Source organism: Macaca nemestrina, chromosome 1 (assembly GCF_043159975.1).
Source record: "Macaca nemestrina isolate mMacNem1 chromosome 1, mMacNem.hap1, whole genome shotgun sequence".
NCBI lineage: Eukaryota > Metazoa > Chordata > Mammalia > Primates > Cercopithecidae > Macaca > Macaca nemestrina.
The window spans coordinates 33,193,805-33,209,499 of NC_092125.1; the positions used below are offsets into that span (position 1 = coordinate 33,193,805).

General features: G+C 43.0%; 1 protein-coding gene and 1 long non-coding RNA gene across 9 annotated transcripts in view; one reads left to right on the forward strand and one right to left on the reverse strand.

The window, feature by feature from the left end:
* LOC105484466 (tenascin R) overlaps positions 1-15,695 on the reverse strand; it is a 425,382-nt gene that overhangs the window by 75,536 nt on the left and 334,151 nt on the right. For 5 of the 8 annotated variants that reach the window (XM_011746108.2, XM_011746104.3, XM_011746105.2 and 2 more), the window contains 4 exons: positions 12,909-13,470; positions 9,866-10,342; positions 3,559-3,822; positions 800-915 (listed from right to left, as the gene is read on the reverse strand). In XM_011746108.2, the coding sequence (XP_011744410.2) occupies positions 800-915; positions 3,559-3,822; positions 9,866-10,342; positions 12,909-13,407 (1,356 nt within the window). In that variant the 5' untranslated portion in view covers positions 13,408-13,470. Of the gene's footprint in view, positions 1-799; positions 916-3,558; positions 3,823-9,865; positions 10,343-12,908; positions 13,471-15,695 lie in introns of those variants that run through there. The other 3 variants (XM_071076034.1, XM_024793656.2, XM_011746110.3) reach the window with 3 other exon arrangements.
* On the forward strand, positions 4,230-14,879 carry LOC105484465 (uncharacterized). Its single transcript, XR_011611265.1, has 3 exons — positions 4,230-6,170; positions 13,832-13,981; positions 14,782-14,879. It is a non-coding gene; the product is annotated as an uncharacterized lncRNA (long non-coding RNA).

Sequence of the window (15,695 nt, forward strand, 5' to 3'; positions counted from 1 at the left end):
CTGATGAATGGCTTAAAAATGTTCTTTGATGTTGAAGAATAAAGACAGAGGGAAGGAGTCTGATTGAACTTTATATCCTCATGTGTGGTACAGTTAGGGAGGACACTGGTAGGGTCAACAAATTCTGGAAATCTGGAGCCAGGCATGTACCTCTGGCAATTCAGAAAAGTTAGTTTTAGAATTAAGAAAATAAAGAAATACTGCCTTAAAGAGTAGAAAAGAATCTTAGGATACTTTAAAAGTCATAGACTAATAAAAGAAGTTGCTAAATTAATAGGTTACAAATTTATTATGAGTAATCCAGGAGAGCCAAGGTGTCTTTGTGTTGTGTCTGTAACCTTTAGAGATTGATGCCACGCAAGCTGACTTTTCTCTGGTGCATCTGTCTGCACAGAATGAAGCTTTTGACTGATTATGTAACTGATTCAGTCTGGCTTTTCTTATGTCCTAAAGAGAAGCCTCAATTTTTTTGAGGGTCTGGCTTTCACACTCACCAAAACCATGGTTCATCAGGCCCTAGAGTTATCTCAGTGGAGAGCTGGAGCTGGTGGCTGCTTCCTGCATCCTCTGTTCTGCAAGGCCAGGGTGCCATGCTTGGAGTTACTCTTGTCAGTTGGTCATTACCACATATTTGTTGCAGAAATGTTCTATATCCCAGACACCCACAACATGCCATTTTGTGTCTTTAATGGCATGGAGAAAGATATTGGGTAACGCCTTCCTTGCTGCCCCTGATTCCAAGCTAAAGGTACAAATACTCCAAATAAGTCTGTCTGACAGTATAACAGGTGAGTGTTACCTTTGGAATGAAGCTGATTTCCCACCCATCAAAGGAAAATGAGAAGGGCTCCCACTGCACCTCCACGGTGGTCTCTGTGATCGTCTTAAATTGTAGCCCTTGAGGAGTGGAGAGATCTGGAAAACAGCAATGTAGGTGACAATGTCATGGCTAACCCTTGGGACAGAGAGCATTGCCTGATGCTTTGTCTTGGTGAACTTCCTCCACGCCATGGGCATGGTGGTGTCTGGTGGACAATCCCAATCTTACTCCAGACACAGTGAGTCCCAGGTGCAGGATCTACCCATCCCATTATGGCCCTAGTGCTTGATGTTGATGGAATACACGAGTTAACTTAAACAAAATATATAGAAACAATTTTAATGCTTTTTATTATATTAACAGGTTACTATTAAAATGCAGACATCATTTTCCTTTTCTTACTAATGTGGTAGATCTTGGCATTTCATATATAATACAGTGCCTTTTTCAGAGGACTTGAGCAGTATCTTTAGAAGCTTTACAGTACTCTCGGGAGGCACTATGATGGCTTCTATCAGTGTTGTCATTTTGCACACAGGAAAAGAGAGGCACAGAGAAAGCTAGCTAAAGGTGTGGAGCAAACCAATTTCAGAATTAATACTAGAGTGATTTCCTTGATCATTGATGCACATTGAGGTATTTTGTTTAGCTCAAATCAGTAAGTCTAGGATGGTCTGAATTTTTCATTTCATGTATCTCCCTCTTTTCCTCCCACCGCCCCTTCTTCCCCAACCACACAGACACATAAACATGCACAGGTTTTGTGAGATGGAAGTGTGTTTGTCCTAATGGAGTTCCAATTATCAGCCCTGAAATATGACAGCATGACTTTTCTCAGTTCTCCAGGAAGCCTGCTCCCATTTTAGCTTTACCTCTCATGGGCTATTCCCGTTGGAAAAAGGACAGATTTTCTCATCCTTCCTGTTTGGAAGCATTTTCATGCTTCTTGGTTGGAAGGCAGGGCTGACTGTGAACCCACTTGAAGGCGTGTCAGGTGGTTTACATGATCTTGTCCTTGTCACCTGGGAGCTTGCCTGAGGGAATGCCCTGAATTGGCATAATAAATGCCACAGGAGATGGAAACCTCATCACTGCGCATGCATGTGGATCAGAGAGTAGACGCTTGGGAGTTAGGCCAGGCACTTAGGGTGGTGACTCATCCCGGAGCAAGGTGGGAGAAGTGGCAGATGGTGACCTGCCTCTCTGCACAATCATTGCAGATATTTAAAACCAGTTCTCAGGCACCAGAGAAATTGTTTTTTAAAAAGGTCAAATATAAACAGAGATAATTATAGGCATATTAACAGAGTCAGCACTCATCTCATAGCAGAGTCCAAAATTATAACAGAATTTCTGTCACTTGAAAAGCAAGGGGACAAGATGACTTCTTAAATTCTTTCCCCTCTGCCTGTCTCTATCCTTGCATCCTTCAAAGCTCAATTCAGTCCTGGAGCTTCCATGAAGATTTCAAGGCTAACTCTTTCTACCTTGGCCTTTTCCTTTTCTGAACTTTCGTGGCGTTTGCTACCCAAATACCATCTTATCTACACAAAATGAGTTCAAATCTCTTACCCCTTATCTGGTGGTAAGTCCTATTTACTGGCCCAAGGGCTGTCTGAATTCTAGAGGGCTTATGTTTTCATGGTCACTTCTTGTTCCACTTTCTTGTTACTGCTAAAAATCTCTGTATCACTCATACCTCATCTCCTGTGAATGTTCTCTTCTCTTGTCCCGGATTTTAATCAGATATAGCCCCTTTCTCATGATCTCTCTGAAGAGTTTCCACATAAGGCACACAGACATTTGTGTGCATGCAGGTTTTGCAGTATACTTGGGGTGATGAGAACTTCTCTTGTCTAAATTCTTCTGCCTGGCTTTTGAAATTCTGAACTAAAACAGGCTTATTGTATCAATTTAAGAATTCAGAGGGGTATACAGAAAAATATAATAATAATTTCCTGTCTCCTTCTTATTCTACTCTTTGATGTAGTCAGTGTTAATAATTGGTATGCAATCTTTTATATTTTTCTATGCTTGAACATACACAAAATACAGATATACACCCACAAAAGTTTCCCATTATGTGTAAAAAAACTGTTCATTTCTTATGGAGAGCAGTTTAGATTGTTTTCTGTCTCCATCTCTCTCTCTTCTCTGTGAATCCTTCTAAACTATGCTCTAGGGCTTCAACTTTTATAAATAAAATGAACTATTAAGATATTTTGCTAAACAAAAGACCAGGAGGAAATTATGCCACCTCTCTATCAGGAGAAGGGGATGTTGTCAGTTGTGGTTTTAAATACGATTTTTTTTCTCACTTTGCTATACACTTACGGTCGAGAACATACCATTTAGCACTTACTTCTTAGAGGTACTAGTTCATATCTCCTTGTTTTGTATCTCTAACCGATTCAAAGTCTGTAGATGTCTCATACTTTCCTTGACTTCTAATCAGAGTCTAGCTTATAACAAGTCAGTACTCTATAATTAAAGTACTTTTTGTCCTTATGGTTCTATAATTTATGAAACTTGCCTGAATTTGGAAAGTCTTTTTAATCGAAAGTGCTTTTTAATGATGTATCCTTTCTAAATGGGCCACATCTCTAGCCCTTCCCCTCAAGGGCAATGACTATTCCAGGCATCCCTGAAGAATTAAGAAAAGACACTACTATCATGAATGCCCATGATCTCATGTAGGAGAAAAGGAAAATGAAGCAGGATGGGGAAATGGTACGTACGGGTGGCCACCTTGGCAGTGATGGGAAGGCTGAGGATGTTGCTAATGACAGCGTAGACGCTGATGTTGTAGGTGAGACCTGGCTCCAGCTCCGTGATGGTGACACCACTCCAATCTCCAGGCACCCGCTGCTGGAGCTGGAGGCCCCCCAGGGCCGTCGGCTGGTAAGAGATCACATATTCCGTCACTGCCATCGGCCCGTCCCATTCCAGCTCAATGGACCTGTCGCTGATACCAGCCACTCGCAAGTCCTCTGGAGGGGCAACTACCAGGAGGCAATACATAGATAGCATGAGCTCAGAGGATTGCCTTCCCCATCCTGGACTCAACTTTCTTCCTCACATCTCACCCCCCATGCCACGTCTATATGTTCTGCTGGGCTCAATGGCTTTAAGTGATTTGTAACTTCCTTTGTGAACAGGCTCTTTTCTTTTTGGTGCTTAGTACCACAATGTCTATAAGGTCATGAACATGCACTGGAGCCAGCTCCTACTGGCTTGTAAAGGCTGATTGTCAAATTTTCAGGACCGTTTCAAGACTGTCGTTGAATAGAGCCATTACTAAAGATTCAATTTCATAACCTAATACTTAAGTAAATTATATTAAAAACAAAGGTAATAGATACTCAAAATTTATCACTTTCAAATTATTTGACTACATTTTACTATTATCTATACCTTTAAGATAATTTATGTGTGCTCTATCTGTCTGGTGGAAATATTCTATGAATGCACCCTACCACACATCTGTTTCCAGCTCCATGTTTAGTGACGTCATGTTGGTAATTGAAATTGGCCATGGAGAGAGTATTTACATCATGGAAACTGGCAAATGCTACACAACAGGGCTTTTAAATTTTTTTCCTTCAGAGAGCCAGGTTGTTAGATATTTAACAGCACACCACTGGCCAAAATTTTTGGTGGTTTAATAAGTTATTGTCATCAGATTACTCTGGGAGCCAATATCTGATTTGGCAAGTGGAAACAAAGACTCATTCCTGATTATCTTGCAAATTATGAGAAGCCAAAACAGTAAGTCCTGGATACCATGGCCTGATGAAGACACTCAACAGCCCATTGTTGTAGAATTTTCCCTTTTAAAGACCACTTATGTTCTGAAAGAAATCTAGCTTGTGTTAAACTAATTTTTATTAGCCTCAATCTTGGAGATGATGATAAAAAAAAAACCATTCTTGAGGACTTTGCTTTACTTTCTTCTGATTTCTCAAATGCTGCTTGGAGTCACCAAAGGTTAAAACACATAGAAATAGCCTTTTGTGTATCGTCTTGGAAAATGAAGATTCACCAGTGTTGTGGCCATTAAATAATTAAGCCTTTAAGACTAACTAGGAGGCTAACTCCAGTGTGTCTGTAATTAGACCTGCCCATAGATTAAATCAAAGATCAAGCCAATATTTATTTAAATGGTCATTATTAACATAAATTTATATGTAGTGGAGGCTTCCATGAGTTTAAGCGTTGTCATAGGTTTTGAATTTCTCCCCTGGGTAATCTCACCCTTCCCCTTTACAACCAGGTAGGCTGAAGCCAGCTGTGTTTTGCAGGACCATGTGAGTGGAGAGTGCTGTCTCATTGTACTCACACATGCACCCTCAAATCCTCAGCAAAGGCAGAGATACAAGGAGACCTTTAACAGATCCCAGACTCACAGGATAGAATCAGCAGCATATATATGCACTGCTGGACATTTGCTTCAATTACTTTTACCTAAAACCATTCATTGAATAAAACAGTCTAGAAAGCAGAGCTTCTTGAGGATGGCAAATGTTGACTGAAACAAAAATTTTAAAAATTTTTGTTTAAAATTTATAAAACTAAAGAAGTGTAAATGAAATTTAAATAAACTTTCAAATGATGTTTTATAAACTGTATCACCTATATTTCTGACCTTTTTAAAGCTTTGAATTTCACTAAAATCTTTGGGACAGCCTGTATAACATGTACAGAACAACTCCTAGGCCATGAGAAGAAGAATTGATATTTAGAACCTGTCAGGATTTTGCATGATTATACCGAGCACTTATTATGCACCAGGTATAATGCTAACCACTTTTATGTAGATTATTTCATTTCATCCTCTCGCCAACACTATGGAATTAAGGTATCATTATTACTACTATTTTATAGGTGACAAAACTGGACCACACAGTCAGCAAACATAGAGGCTAGGATTAGAATGCAGGTAGAATGACTGTAAAACTTCTTAGCCAATATACAACACCACTTTACATTTGTGTAGCATTTCACAGTCTATAAACTATTTTCAGATATACCATCTAACTAGAATTAAAAAAAATATTTAATAGCAACCCTATGAGGTAGTTCACATAGATATAATTATCCCAGCTTTACCAATGAGGAAGCTGAATCCCAGGTTAAGGATATGCCAAAAGTCAGAGTGGTGTCATAGCAGAACTGACTGTCAAACCCTGATCTACAGTCTTCATTCTTTCCCCTGCAATTTAGGCAGCAGGTTACAGATTGCACAAGATGCCTCCTTTCATTTATACATGGCCTCCCAAAGTAAACTATTTTAGGAATAATTCAGACGATCTTAGTAGATGTGATCTCTAGACCGGTGCTCATCCTAGAGGTAAGAAAATTATTTTTAAACAGGTTCTCTAGTGCCTGTCTCCTGTGATTCAACACATTAACTCCAGGTTTCCTATGCAGGACTTCTGTCAGAGTGGCAGAAATGACCACTTCAAATTTCAAGTCACCAGCAATTCTTCAGGCATTTGGAACAAATCAGTGTATTCCTTTTTGCTTCCTTCTTCAAAGCTAATATTGACAATAGAGGGTGATCTAAGAAGAGCATTTTGGGATTTTAAAGCAAAAAAGGAGGTGCAGAAGGATTTTTAAAAAAATGTTGGCAACTTAGCTTAAGGCCTGAGCCTGGTGGTAAACACTGACTACACTTCTGACCGAGAAAGCAGTAACTGGTGTCATTCCTTGTGGAAGTGGTCTTGACAATGGTGGCTCAATGGAGGAGACCACCACCACTTGCACTCCAACTTAGCAGCAGCTATGTACACAGCTATGTATACTAGGCGTCAGTAATCCTTATAAAAGAAAATTATACTGAACTGTACCACAAACAATCAAAGAGCCTCGTGCCTTAATTCAATGAATTCATGGTGAGTGCAAAGTATTCTTAGTCTTACTTTCTTTGGGGTGTCAACTTTGAAACTTGAGGAAGAGTAGGCTGTTAAAGAGGAATAAACTGTGGCTTGAGGAATGAGGGTTGCTTATCTGCAAAGATGCCATGCTGTTTCCTTTTTAGATCTTGCATAAATGTTGCACTTATGTGGTGAGAGCAGTTGGAATTAGTTCCGTGATGTGTCTTACTCCAAAGAGCAAGTGGTTTCGGGTGCCAAAGGTTGGGCTGGCTGCAGTCCTGACAGAGCAGAGGCTGACACTGATGAATCTCCGTGGGTCTGACTGAAGTCCAGGGAACAGCTTTCTGGATTGTCTCAAGACCCTGCTCTGATGGTTCTTTTATCCTGCTGGCTTCAGGGGAGTTTTGGCCAGCTCCCTGGCCAGCCCCCACACTAACCACTATCACTGGGGAGAGATGTGGACAAATGGTTGAATGTGCTTTTCCACCCTACCTCTGACACCTCATTTTTTTTTTTTTTATCATGTGATGGAGCTCAGCTTTCATACCAAAAGGCTACTTCTTTGTCTATGTGGCTTTAAAATTTTTATTTTTCAATTCTATTCTACTTTGCATTCCAGAGAAGATAAAAGAGTGCTAGAAGCTGGTAGGAGACCAGGATTCTTTTTCTTACTCCACCATTAATTAGCTGTCTGGCTCTGGGAAAATCTGTCTCACTGATTGCTGCTTTTTAAATCTGTAAAATGAGAAGCTTCTTTCTAAGGCCTGTTTTAAGTTCTCATATTCATGAATGTTTTGTTCTGTTATCTGTACATGGGCAGAGAATGGAGGTGGAAGTCTTGAGATTTTGTCCCTTGGCACACTATGAGGATAGATCAAGGCTAGAAGTCAAATGTAGTGACTTTGGCAACACTGTTCAATTGTGCTTAAGTGCTGCAGACCTGGGGGGCCTCAGAATGAAATCCACACAATGGGCAGCTATTTTCTACACCCTTGCCAAAGAGAAAAGAATGCCCTATAAGGAAGTATATTTTGAGGCTTTCAGTGTTTTCACCTTCCTAACCCTTCTCTCTCCTCTCCTCAGTCCTATGGGCAATGGGAACATCATGCTGTGGTGTGTGCACCCGGCCAGGAACGTCAAACAGTGGATAAATAGCCCCTTCTCCTACAGCCTTTTCACAAAGGGCAAGCAAAGTAGCACTTTAGATAATGACCTAGATACTTCTCTGGAAGAGACCTGTAGCACTTGGATTAAAAAGCAGGCCTTAAGAGCAGACCTCCTGCAAATGAGTGGTGGCTCTAGGGTTGCTATAGAAACAGATGGAGATTATGCAACTGTCCTTCTTCACATGTTTTGGGAACCTGTAAAGTAATTTATCTGGGCCTATTGAAGTGTTCCTCAAGCAGCACAGAGGTATCATGTCGGAGGTAACGTGCTCATAGTTTGGACTCAACCCAGTTGTAGCTATGCTAGCAGCTGCTGCGTCTTCCCTGGGGTAGCCAGGAGGGTTCGGTGTGAGTCCTGGATTAGATCAAGATTTTGTTTGCAAATGAACCTATCCCTGTAGAAAGGCAGGGTCAAGAATATGACAGGTATATCCAGACCACCAAAGATTGAGTCTACTAAGAAGCATGTGTGCTACAGAATAGCATCAACACAGCGATGGCCCACACTGACCCTGGGTGTCCTCCAGATGGGGCCTCATGGAGCCTGATCCCCTGGATGGGAACTGGGGCCATGCATCAGCCTGGCTTCCCAGAAGGTGCCTAGTGACTTTGGATTCAGAAACAATAAGGCTTAATTTCTGCTTGAAATTCACTTTGGGATAATTGGTGTGGTGACTATATTTTTAGAAAGATATTTCAATTCAGTAAACAAAATTGGGAGGCTAAATGAAATAATTGGATATGGAAAAAAGTAAGGAACATTAAATTTTTTTCCCTAAGCACAGTGCATTATTGTTGTTTTTCTTTTCATTATTACCATTGATTTTTGGAAATAATTTAACTTGAAGTTACACGTGCAGGAACATTGCCTGCCATGTAGGAGTGAGTAACTGTGGCTTATAGAAAGCTGGTGAACCTGGCTTACAGGCTTTTCGCCTTAAACTGATGTCACATGACTTATCAGAAAATTCCTAAAATTGCTCCATTAGAAGGTTTAAAATGTTTGCTTGTTATTTTTTATTTTAAATAATCCTAGTGGGCTCTCTGAGCCCTAAATGGAAAGGACCAACCACTTAATCTGTACTGTTTAGAACGTAAACAAATGTATGCGCAATAGTCACTGATTTAGTCTGAAGAGGATGAGCTATAGTGAAATAATAAACATAATCTGATTTGCATCAAAAAGAGAATCAGTCCCAATGAGATACCTTTTTTTTTTTTTTTTTCTCTCTCTCTGTTGGTTTAGATCCCCATTGTAGGACATCATCTTTCTATCAGCTTTGACAGTGTAGACTATACATAGGGTTGGTTCTAATTTGCTAGATAGTCATCTGGAACAAAGTGAGTCATACTCTTTTAATATTCTGTACTAATTGTTAGAATGTTAGCTGTTACCCAAAGTCCTTAGTACTTTATTCCTATTTAGATTTAAGTCCTTGTCTAAAAACACTCTGCCCCACTAGAACCATTTCATAAATTAATAACGTCTTGCAATCTGTAAGCTCCAAGATAATCAGAGAGCCTCACAGACCAACCACCATCTCTTGCAGTAGCATTGTAGAAGGCATTCCTGGAATATGGCAACTGGTGAGGGAGATAGTTTTGAGCGGATGGAATGCTTGGGATCCCTCAGAGTTAGAGAATGGCCTTGCCTAAGATAGTCCCATGACCTCACTCTCTACCCTCCCCCACCTCAAGGACAATGAAGTGTTGTCATCATTGCTACCACTGCCTTTTTCCTAGTCTCAGGGGTAACAATCCAGCTTTCAGCCTGAACTTGACCTTTTCCTATTTCCACTCTTTATCCCCTTTAATCTGCCTCATCAATTGTTATTGACTCAAGAAATCAGCTTTCTTGGAAAGCAAATGAGTACAACTCAATTGAGAATTATTTTGCCTAAACTTCACTTTCTCACTCATCTTTCCTCCCAAGTTAACTGGAGGCATCCAGCTAGTTTGCTGGACCACCCTTGCCAAACACCCCAGAGAGTTCCCCTGCCTACCTGCTGAGCAGTCAGGGCCCTGGTAGCCCTCTTCACAGATGCAGAGCCCCTCCTCACATTGTCCTCGCCCACTGCAGGCATTCAGACACTGCCGCTGGCCGCAGTCCTCACCAACGTAGCCCTCCTCGCATAAACAGGTACCGTTGGCACATCTCCCCTTCCCCGAACAGTCCCCGGGGCACCTCAGTTCCCTGCAGTCCTCGCCAGTGTAGGGCTCTTCACAGACACACTCCCCGTCCACGCAGAGCCCCCGGGAACTGCAGTCTGTTGGGCACCGGAGTTCGGAACAGTCATCCCCGCTGTACTCGCTGTCACAGATGCACTGGCCATCCACACACACCCCCCGGCTGGAGCAACCCAGCGGGCAGTAGGGCTCCGAGCAGTTCTTGCCAAACCAGCCTTCGTTGCAGATGCAGCCACAGGACTCAAAGCTAAAGTTGCCGTGGCCACTGCAGTGAGGGATATAGTCCAGTTGTCCTGGAATGGTCAAGGAGAAGGTCAAAGAGCAGCAGTGGCCTCTCCTGTCAATGGTGCTGGGGAAGGATGGGCAAAGGCCTCTCTACTCATTCTCTGACCAGATTTCTGTTGCTGAGAGTGAAGCTCAACATAGTTTGGTACATATCCAATTTAATAAATATTTTCACCTAACATGGGCTGTTTATGCCTAGCACAGGGCGGGGGGCAAAGATGAATGAGATCTTGTCCCCTGTCCTCCAGAAGCTCACCTTTAAGGTGTCTTAGGGTGGATTCCTTAGAAGTAGGTCTTTGATCAAGATCCATGTAAAAGTGATTTATTGGAAGGTGTTCCCAGAAAAAAACTGGTAGGGAAGAATGGACAATCAGGAAGGGAACATGCTCAAGCCCAGGTGCATTATCAAGCCAAGTCCCAGGAGAGTCACTTGGGTTCAGTTCTGCAGGGCACTCTGGGCAGTGCAGGTCACATTTCATTGTGGGTTAAGGTCTGTCCCTGAGGGCATGTGAATCCCCCAGCCCCTCATTCTCTCTTTGGGCAGCCCAAGAAGTTTCCAACAAACTGAGGACAGCCCTCTGACCAGGATGCCCAGGTGCTGGCTATGGGATTGTGAGGGACCTAAGGGGGTGTAGGCTGAGCACTGAGTCCACTGTGCAGAGAAAGGTCTTACATGTTACAAACCTGTCCCGCTCCCTCCCTGCCTGCCATCTGACTCACTCTGCTCATTCATCAAAACGCAGCACCAGGGTTACTTCAAAGACTCCCCAGGACCTCGATCTCATTTAGTTACTGTTTGCTGTGACCCCTTTGGGATTCTATACATGTCTCTGTCCTAGCCCTTACTGTGGGATAACGACAGTGGCTAATTTATCTGCCTAGCATGATTCAAGTAAACATATTAAAGAAATACAAATGGAGTACCTGCTGGCATCCTTCTTTGCACTTGGCCCTGAGGATATGAAGTCTAGTAAGTTACATCCATCCTTATTTAATTCTGCCACTTCATGCCACTCCCATGGCATTTACTGACATTATTTAACTTAGCTCTTCCTTGCAGATGTTTCCCACATTTGCCAGGGATCCTGGTGGAAGGCTGGCAAAAAGTTCACTTACAGAAGTCCCAGCTTCCTGAGCTGCAGAGTCCACGCTCATGGAAACCTAGGACTTTCCCCTATTCAGCTCTGTTGAAAAGATGAGCTGACCTGACCATTGTGATTAAAGCACAGTAGAACTGGACTTGTTCTTCTGTTCTTCAGATTGTTTAATCTACAGTGTTGGTTATGGGGAGGAGAAAGATGTGAGAGGAGCCCATGAAATATTTTAGTCCTCAGTGACTGCCTCTAGACTTGCTGTGTCTCAGGGTGAACGTGTCTGATACCCCTCTGCAGCTGCGGGCCATCCAGGCTCTTAAAATTTCACTCTGCCACCTCCAGCTTTCATCCCTTGAAAGCCTTGAGATCATGGACCCTATAGAGGTGAGTGCTTGAACTCAAGACAAATGTCTCTTGTCCTCAAAGAACTGAATTGCATGGGGTCTAAGGTACCTTTTGGGAGAGAAAAGCTGTGCCCAAAGGGGTACACATGCAATTCCCACTCACTGGCATCAGCTGATAACAGCTGTTGCTTATACAGTACTTATAGAAGCCAGGTTGACATCTGAATAGGTGCTTTCATTGTTAATAACTTCTTGTTGCTCTAGTCTAGCACCATTTGTAGATGAGGAAAGGAAGGCACAGATAAGTAACTGCTTAGATCATCAGCTAGGAAGCAGTAGAGTCAGGATCTGAACTTGGGAATTCTGTCTCTGAAGACTTAATTATGTCTTGCAGAGAGGTAAAGATAATAACTCATAAGGGTTACTAATTAGGGGTGGGCAATGTTAGAAGTAAATCCCCTGAGATTTCAGCCTCTTGGAGGGTGCACTAAGCTGTGTGAGTGTGTTGTGTGTGAGAGCATGCGTATGTGCATGCGTGTGTGTGTGTGTGTGAGAGAGTGTGTGTGTGTGCATACGCTTCTGAGTGCTTGTTGAGGGGGCAGGGACTAAAACTTCCATCTCACTGGAGAAGATGGGGATAGGTCCTCCGAGACTTTAATGACTATCATCTACTCAGATGGGAGAAAGGCTGTGATTGAGTGAACAGAGCGTCTGCATTCTCTAGTCCCTCAGGTTAACATGGATAGATATCAATTCAACAGCTTGTGAAAACCAAAGATGAATGAAGACAGACATCAAATTCCCTGCTCACCATCGAAGTTGCTGTGCTGAACCGATGAACCATTACCTGACTCATCCACCCAAAATCAGGTTAATGTATTTCAAACTGGCTATGCAGTGTAGAGAATCCCTGGACTGAATCCCTCGGGGAAGAACTGCATTTAGATCTTAGAGACATATTAACCAGCAGCTACAGACTAAGGCACTTTTCTCCTTTGACCGTGTGAAGAGAGGCCGGGGTTTTGATGGGAGTGTGTTTCTGCTGGAAGTGCATCGGTCCTTCTTGTTCACTCTCCCTCTCTGCTCAGCCCTCTCCTTCCCCTCCTGAGACCATGCTGCAAGCTCCCGGACTCTACCTGTGGCAGCACTTTCTTGGCAGCAGTTGGCGTTGCACTGGTCTCGCAGCACTGACACCTCTCTCTCCAGCATCTCGATCCGGCTCAGCAGCTCCTGCAGCATCTGGGCCGAACTGGCACATGGGCAGGCCTTTTTGGGGAGGTTGATCCTGTGTGTAAAGGTGACCTGGCTCTCGTGGTCTGAGGTCTGGCCCGTGTACTCTGCCACAGTCTCGTCTTCTGCGCTCACGTCCTGCTCAGCAGAGGCCTCTAGCCCCGAGGAGCAGAGGCTGTCCAGGGGCACGTTAATGTTGTACACGTGGTTGAAGACCACAGGCTGTTCTTTGCTAGATGTGTTGTAGTTGGCAATGCCTCCTTCCTCCTCCACTGACTGTCTCTGGACCCTTTCTGTGGTGACCTCCAGCTGACACTCTGAAGGCTTGAGCATGGAGCCCAGAAGGATCAGGTTGACGCCAATGAGCATGTTCTTCAGAACCACTGTTTCCCCATCTGCCCCCATCCTCTCAGCCAGAGATCTGGGTTCAGGACCAGCCTGCAGCACACAGCATGGAGTTGTGGGAATCTGCAAGGGAAACCAAGGAAAGAGACAGCCTCTGAGACCTATGCCTTAGCACCATGGCTCTGCACAAGCCTACAAAGCTCGGGAATAGGCAGCCAGAGATTTTCAAGGGGGACATCAGGAAGGGACCGTGGCTGCCCAATGTCATAAAGGCCCAGGACTTTGTTCCCTAGAGGACTGGACCCCCGAAAATGGACACTGCTTCTGCATACTATTTTGTTTTCTCAAAAGGCTTATCTGGAACACACGGGTCTGGTCCCATGGTGGGCAAGTGGTTCTTGGAGGAAACATGAGGACTGGGGGCTGGGGCCCTGTGGATGGGCTGTTCCTCTGAGGAGTACTCAGAGTTTCTTTTCACTTCCAGGTGAGAAATTGGACCAGGGAGCCTTGGGTGTCCTCTCCTATTTCCCCAGATATTTATTGCAAAAGGACTCTGCCAGCCACTTCAAAACAACTTCATGAGCTCCTCTCAGCTCATCTATTCATACAAGTTGTCTTCAGAATAACCAGCCAGGTAAATAATACAGCTCCAGGTAATTGTGATTGTTAATAATCCTTGGACACATTTGTGATTATCTATGGCTGTGTGAGCTGAACTTTCTTTAAATCTTCATGTTAGTATAGTCCTTGTGCTCTGTGACCTCCAGATGCTTTTCTTCCAAGTTCCTGTTTAAATTGGTAAAATAATGAATTAGCTCCTCTGCTGGTTACCTAGTCACCAAGAACCATAGAGTACAATAAACTCACTGAGATGCAAATCAGGTTTACAGAAATTTTATTCCTTTTGTATTCTCTATGCAAAACAGAAAAGAGATTTACAAACCTTGGTTCTAAGAGTTACTAAGAAGATTAAGGACTAAGGGACCAAGTGAGTGTGACTATGCGTCTGAGAAGAAGGTCACAGCTAGGATTTACTGCATTTGTACTCAGTACAGACTGTGCTGAGCAGCTCACACATGAGCTTACATGACCCTCAGGACAACCTTGTGATGGGACACTATGATTAGCTCCATCTTCTAATGGTGGAAGTTCTTCCAAGAGAGGTTAAGATTTGAATGCAGGTCTCACTTCAAAACATGTATTATTAATTACTATGTCCCAGGGCCTTTCTTGAAAAGAATATTCCATTTTCTCTTGCTTTTGATGGAAATTGTGTAATTTCTAACATCTTCCCAGGAATATTGCGATTAGAAAATTTTGCTAGGGTCAGATTCAATGTTCTTTCCTCCATGAGCATTTGTCTCTCATCTTTTCCCTCCTGCCTCCTCAGCTATTCTCCCAAATGCAGGCTGAATTCATGTCCCTCTCTTCCAGGCCCCACTTCTGACAGCACTTGCCATGCTAGACCATGGGTTTCCTTTGCCTGCTTCTCCCCACCTGGACTGCTAAGTCCTTGTTGGTCAGACCGTGTCTTATCTGCAGTGTGTGACCGTCGCTCCAGGACGGTGAGAGTGCTCAGTGCATAGTTGTTGAATAAGTGGATCCCTGGAAGGATGGATAGATGAATTCATGAGAAAATGCTCAGTGAGCAAAAGGTTAAATCATTCTCCAACTAATTTAATCCCTCTCCATTATCCTTAAGTTAGGTACTGGTCTGTTCAATTTCAGTTCTGAACAATGCCTGAGGGTTGATTTTATTAGGAATAACCTGTATTAGTACCTAGTATAAAATCATGCCTTATTATTCAGCCCTTACTATATACTGACTATTATCTGTCCCTGCTTACAATATGGACAGGAGCAGACCAGAGCAGAGCTGTTGAGACTGTAGACTCTGGAGCCTATGGAGTCTCTGTTTAGGTTCAAGCCTCAGCTCTTTCATTTTCTAGCTGTGGGAAGATCACTTAAGCTCTTTGTGCCTCAGTTTCTCTTACCTGCTCTGTGCTTCAGTTTCCCTAAATATAAAGTGGAGATAATAATGGTACTTATCTTACAAGGTTGGAGGGTTAATGGAATTATTATCTGTATAATATTTACCCAGTACCCAGCATTAACTGACATAAATAAATATTGTTTGCAGACAAGTGGAATAATTGTTCCGATTCTTCCCCTAGTCAAGACCTTCCCTGAAATCACTGGAACTTATGAAATGTCTTATCCATTAGTGGACAGCAGAAAAGCCCAATCCTTAACATAGCCTTGTCCAAAGATGGGTGAGATCCTTGGAGCAATGTGGGAGATGATGCTCTGTTGGTCACTTCCAGACAAGGTAAATAAACCTTGGGGAT